The sequence below is a fragment of the Gouania willdenowi genome, chromosome 16 (assembly GCF_900634775.1).
Source record: "Gouania willdenowi chromosome 16, fGouWil2.1, whole genome shotgun sequence".
Classification (NCBI taxonomy): domain Eukaryota; kingdom Metazoa; phylum Chordata; class Actinopteri; order Blenniiformes; family Gobiesocidae; genus Gouania; species Gouania willdenowi.
In genome coordinates, this window is record NC_041059.1 from 5,729,558 (window position 1) to 5,735,995 (window position 6,438).

Sequence of the window (6,438 nt, forward strand, 5' to 3'; positions counted from 1 at the left end):
CCTGAGAGTTAATAATGGATGACTAACTGTAGATTTTTGGATTATTCTGTTTTTAAATGGCATTTGTGTTTTGGGGTATCAAACTCATGGCCTCATAAAACTCCCGGAAGGGCCCACCTGAACAGCAAACTTGCTTATAAGAAACTAATGATATTTGCTATAGTCAAAGTACATTTTGAAAGTACAGTGTTCAACAAAACCTGAGCTAAACCCTTAAATCTATTATTTGTGTATTTCGGTCAATGTTTTGTGTATAATTCTGTTGTTTTTTTGTGACTTCTGAAATATTTTGGGTTTTGTTGTCAATCTGTGTATTTTTTAAAAATATTTTTGCTAATTTTAGTAGTCATTTTGTCTATTTTTCCGTGACAGTGTATGTTTTTGAAGACATTTTGCGTATTTTCGTTATCGTTTCATATATTTTTCAGATTTTTTGTGTATCTAGTGTTTTTCTGTAATTTGTATGTTTTATGGAGTCGCTTTGTGTATTTCTATGTAAATTCTTATGTTTTGGCAGTGATTTTTGTGTATTTTGGTCATCGTTTTGTATATTATTCTGTTATTTTTTGTGACTTCCAAAATTATTTGTGTTTTTGTTGTCGTTCTGTGTATTTTTTTATATTTTTGCTTATTTTAATAGTCGTTTTGTCTATTTTTCCGTAATATTTTCATTATCGTTTCATATATTTTTCTAATTTATCTTTTTTTTTGTATCTTTGTTATCCTAGCATGTTTTTCTGTAATTGTCTATGTTTTTGGAGTTATTGTGTGTATCTCTATGTAATTTTGTATTGTTTTGGCAGTGATTTTTGCTAATTTCTGCCATTGTTTTGTGTATTATTCTGTTAATTTTGTAATTTTCTAATAATTTTGTGTTTGTGTTGTCATTCTATGTACTTTTGTCCTGATAATCTTGCTAACTCTGGTAGTTGTTTTCTGTATGCTTTTTGAAGACGGTGTTTTTATTGTCATTCTGTGTATTTTTCTGATTATTATTATTATTTTATTTTTTTTAATTTTATTTTGCTAATTTTGGTAGTCATTAATTTAGTACGTTTAAAGTGATTTTTGTGTATTACGGTTATCCATCCATCCATTTTCTCATTGGACGTTATCGTTTATCGTGTACATTGTTCTGTTTGGGGGATTTTCAAGTAATTTTGTGTTTTTCTGAGTTATTTTGTTGTTTTTGTGAGTAATTTTGTGTTTTTGTGAGTAAATTTGTGTATTTTTGTCATTTTGTACATTAATTGCAAATGAAACCAAGGGCAGTTGTGGCCCCTGGACCCCCAATTGCTCATATATGCTCTAAAACCCTTCAGTATTTCTATTATGTTTCCACAGTACTGAGTGTTTTTCCTGTAAATCTGCACTAAAACAGTGTAGCAGAGACTATTTGAGCACCGATAACATCAGCATGACTTTCACAGAGATGATTTATTAATGTGTGCCTGGGTACAGGAGGTGGAACAAGCTATTTGTGATGCAGATTCAACTTGTTTTGCTTCAGAGACACTCACAGGCTGATGTGATGTTGCTCTTAATGATGATGATAATAATGCCATTACTTTTATTTGCTTGTTGTGTCCCGGTCGAACTTTTTTGGGGGGTACAGTACCGCTGATTTACCAGCAGGAGGCGCCTTTGACTCACTGTTCTCAAGCGGAATGTTCGCTCAGTTTGACTAAATACATTTATTACTAAAAACATACTCAAAATTTAGAGAAAACACCTGAAATTATCACCAGATTTATTAAATATACGTAGGGCTGGGTTATAAAGAAATCTAAACCATGCATGTGCAGGTTTAGTCTTTAAATGCATAATTTGGAGAAAGAAAATTCTGGATTTGTTTAGATTGCAAGGAAAGTTTATGCAGAAATTGTTTTAATGAATTCGTGGCAGGCAAAAAGCGATTATTTCATTCTCTTTTTTTATTTAGTAAGTGAACTTAATTCAAAAAGTATGTCTGAGTTGGGCCATGAAAAAGTTTTTTATGCAAATGTATTTTATCTGTAAAAAAAAAAAAAAAAAAAAAACGCACACAAAAACAAACCAAAAAAAAAACGCTTTATTGTAAAAAAAAAAAAATAATAATAATAATACAATAAATGCACCTTCATTGGAAAAATGCGCATCTTTATATTAAAAGAGTGTTTAATTTCCTGTAAAAGTATAGCCTCTACGTTGCGTTTCTGTGCGTCAAAACATTCAAATACGTTTATATGGTGTGATGAAGACTTAGATAAAATGTAATTATATATAATAATATATAATTCCCTAAATCTTTGTTGGAAATAAGTAGAAATGATCCTGGCTGTAGGCCTTTACACACAGGCCTTTTTAAAAACAATAAATAAATTAACTGGATTCCCTTTTATTCCCTCATTTCATTTTATTTCTGCTTACAAAGTAAAATATCAGCTGCAAATTTAGGCCTTATTTTCTTTCATTCTTTTTTTTATTATTTCTTTTTTACGGCCTGGCGTTCTGGAGGATTTACTGTCGACTTGGCACTCTTGTCTTAATTTTTTTTTTGCCTGCAGGCAACTCTGACTCAGATCAAAGATTCATCCCGTTTTAAATGCTTAAAACGTGTCAAGTGGTAGTTTGAAAAAGAAAACGGCTCAGATGTCCTTTAGGACTTGTTTTTTCTTTCTTTTTTTAACGTTAAATGTTTGTAATAACAGTGAAACAAATTAAAAAAAAAAAAAAAAAAAAAATTAAAAAAAAAAAAAAAAAAAAAAGCACTCAAAGAAAAGACAGTGTGTTTCCGTATTGCACAATTTAATACTGCGATTACACAAAGATGTGAAAGAACGGCACAGAGTGTGAACTTATTTATATATAGCAGGGGATGCCTGAGGGTCAAATACTGGATTTATTTCCCTTAACAGCACATGTACACACAGCTTTAGATCTGAACCGATCCCCTGTTACATAACCAATCACCGCTTTTTATAAAAAAATTATTAAAAATAAAAATAAAAAAACAGCATCATGATCATGTTTGTCTGCTTGGCCTGAACTAAAAAGAAAAAATTAAGAATAAAAAGATGAGTTGGGCTGATCTCAATGAAGACAAAAGACCATTTCTTGTATATATGTTTTATGTAAGTAATAAAATATTACTATAACATAAATATAAATGCGACTTTGCAGTCTACATTTAGCAATCAAACATACAACCAACGTAGTAAAACAGAAGAGAAAAAAATAACAACTTACAACTGAAATACACTGCAACATAACCATTAACAGAGCTAAACAAAAAAGCTCACTTTTGAGGGAAATAAATATATTTATATTTATATATATAAATGGTCATAAATGAAATCATATTAAAATATCTTCTTGGAATTAGTAAGTGTACAAAACTGCCCGGAAAGAAAAAAACAAAAACAAAAAACAAACATTATCTCAGAACAAATACAAGTTTACATATTGGACATATTTACATAGTATCGGAAATAATCCTGGCAACATTTTCCTCTAAAATCTTTTTTCATCATTATTATTATTACGTCTTTTTTTCTTCTTCTGATAAACAAAGTTTCCCCCTCATCTATGCTTTACAGGACTGGTCCAACATTGAGAAACAATGACAACGCATGAAAATTTTCTTTGATTTCCTTTTAGGGCCGTGAAAACAATAAATATAAAGTAAAATCCCTTTATGATATGACGAATTTCGTTTCGTGGATTTTTGCGTTTTTATACAATACATTGAATGTATGGAACAAAGGAAACGGTGAGGCAGTAATCAGATTACAACAGTTAAAAAACACACAAAGGGACAGGAATTTGCGTATACAGGCGTGATGTTGATATACCATCATTGGGCACTGAAGTTACCTGAGTTATTATTAGTTTTTCGTTTGACCAAATTTCTTTTGAAATTTTTAGGACTGGAACTGGACAGTAAAGCGCTCTGTGGTGGAAACCAGGAACCTGTAAACATGGGGTTTGTTGCTGATTTTGAAGCCTCACAAGGTAAAATATAAAAATAAAAAATCGAAATAATTATAATTAAAAATATATATAAGTGCTTCATGCAAAAAAAACAACAACAATTTGACAAATAACCTCTCCAGAATAATTAAAAACATAAATAAAATAAAAAAACAATACGTAGTTGTATTTTCTGATTTTTTTGTATGTGTGTGTGTGAACATATCTCTGTCATGCGTTTAAAACGTATTGTTTCTGAAATGTGTCTAATGTGTGTGAGCGTGTGTTTGAATTTTTTCCGGTGCCAGAAATCTAATCATCATTCTTCCACCATCAATACACAGAATTAAGTCAAAAAATTTAAAAAAAAAAAAAAAAAAAGGCTGCTCTGATGAGTTACAGTAACAAAATGAAATAAAAATATCAACGAAATCATAGACATTGAAGTTAAAAAAAAAAAAGTATTACCAAACCCCAAAGCATCACACTCATCAAAACAAAGAAAGTATACACTAGTATTCAGAAATCCTGTTAATCAATTTTAAGCCTGGAAGGCAAACAAACGTTAAAAAATAATTAAAATAATAATAATAATGTTCATTCTGTGTTGGTCATCCATTTCCAGTGTGGATCATTTTCAGGCGCCAACAGTTCAGAGTTGTTGTCACTGAATTATTTCCCCGTTTGGAGCATAGCCATTTGGGATGAAATTCCCTTTTTATATGCATGTCTCCTCCATATAATTTTGGTAGATTAAAAAAAAAGAAAGTTTTTCACTTTTAAATGCGCACGGAATCAGCATTAACAAACAATTTGACTTTTTTTTCTTGTTTTTTTTTTTTTTTTTTTTTTTTTTTTTTCTTGGGTTTTTTTTTTTTTTGTACATTTTCTTAACATTTCTCCAACTATTTTCTGTTGGAAAATCATCTCCAAACACTAAAGGCAAAACTGATCTGTCCAACTTCTCCATGTGTCTTTTTCACTCAGGAAAACACCAAAGTCCAAAGTTAAATAGTGTAAACTCCAGAGTCCCCATTTCCCCCAACACCCACCCCCCCAGTGTTCATGAAAACAGTCACTGCACAGGACTCTGTAGTGTGCGGTGTAGAGGAGGGGTCTCTGCTTGGGAATATACGTCCTCCATACTCGGGTGCGGGACCCCAATGGGTGTCATTCTTTTCTCTTTTTGTCTTCTGTTGCAAAACCAAACACGCACAACCTCCTTTTCCAGCTGCAGTGTGCCGGCTAAAGAGGTGATTTCGTGCGCGGATGGCTTTGGGCATTTTAAGAAATGGTTTTCCAGCGCCCCTTTCACCCCTACTTCAATGGAGGTCCTCTTCTTTCGTTTCCTGCCCTGCGCTGCAATCTTGTCCAAATTGGTGGGACTGCCCGTGTTGGAGTCTGTCTCCTCCAGCCACTTGTTAAGCAGCGGCTTAAGTTTGCACATGTTCTTGAAGCTGAGCTGCAGTGCCTCAAACCTGCAGATGGTGGTCTGAGAAAAGACGTTTCCGTACAGGGTGCCCAGCGCTAAGCCCACGTCCGCCTGCGTAAAGCCCAGTTTGATCCGCCGCTGCTTGAACTGCTTGGCGAACTGCTCCAGGTCGTCGGAGCTGGGCGCGTCCTCGTCCGAGTGGTCCTGGTGGTGGCTGAACGCCTGCTGGGGGGACTCCATCTGGGTCTCGTGCAGGCTGCCCGTGTCATCGTGGAGCGACGGGTCCCGCATGGCGTGGTGCAGCGACCCGGGCTGGGGACTGAGCATCGCGTTGAGATTCGTGTATCCAGGCTGGGAGTAGACCAGCGACTGGTGGCCGTTGGATGCCGGGGACAGCGGGGATAGGTGGTGCGTGGTGGTGGGCGCCCATGCTCCGTGGTGGCCCCCCTGCGCCTGCTGCTGGTGCACCAGGTGAGATCTGTGGTGGAAGCTGGAGCTCAGGTCGTCCCTGGTCGCCTGCACGCTGGCTTTGTGCTCCTGCTGCCCGATGTGGGTCCCGCTCGACCAGTCGGTGTTGGAGGTGGGCAGCCACTGGTGGTGCGTCAGGCTCATCGGGTGTCCGGTGTTGGTGGCCGCGAGCCCCTGCAAGTACTCGTGGTGCATCATTTTCTGCACTTCTCTGTAGGTCGTACCCTGGTGCATCCTATCCGAATCCGGATGCATGAGCGGGTTGGATGGCAAGGAGTTATTCCTCGGAATATACTGAGCTGTTGTTGCCATGGCTCCTACTTGGAAAACTGACGAGCACTTCGGAGGTCTCCAGGCTTTAGAGCCAAAAACGCAACAACCTGCTCTGGGAGGTCTGAGTGAGGCGCGAGGACACGCCTCCTCTCGGTTTGTATTGGCTCTCCTCCGATTCAAGCCCCACTGGGGACGCGTTCAATAGGCGCAGGCTTTCACAGTGCGGCGCGGCGCATTTTACGCACTCCGCGCACTCAGTCTCCAACCTTACATGTGTTAGAGAAAGAAAAAAAAAAAAAACATATGCACAATTT

At 36.5% G+C, this 6,438-nt stretch overlaps 1 protein-coding gene across 1 annotated transcript; it reads right to left on the bottom strand.

The window, feature by feature from the left end:
* Positions 1-4,769: 4,769 nt before the first annotated feature.
* pou3f1 (POU class 3 homeobox 1) lies at positions 4,770-6,221 on the bottom strand. The gene has a single exon (XM_028471106.1). It carries the CDS (start codon positions 6,161-6,163, stop codon positions 5,027-5,029), a length of 1,137 nt encoding a protein of 378 aa, XP_028326907.1. The 5' UTR covers positions 6,164-6,221; the 3' UTR covers positions 4,770-5,026.
* Positions 6,222-6,438: the final 217 nt, after the last annotated feature.

Coding starts and splice junctions, on each gene's coding strand:
- pou3f1 (XM_028471106.1), bottom strand. CDS start 6,163: ATGGCAACAACAGCTCAGTATATTCCGAGGAATAACTCCTTGCCATCC.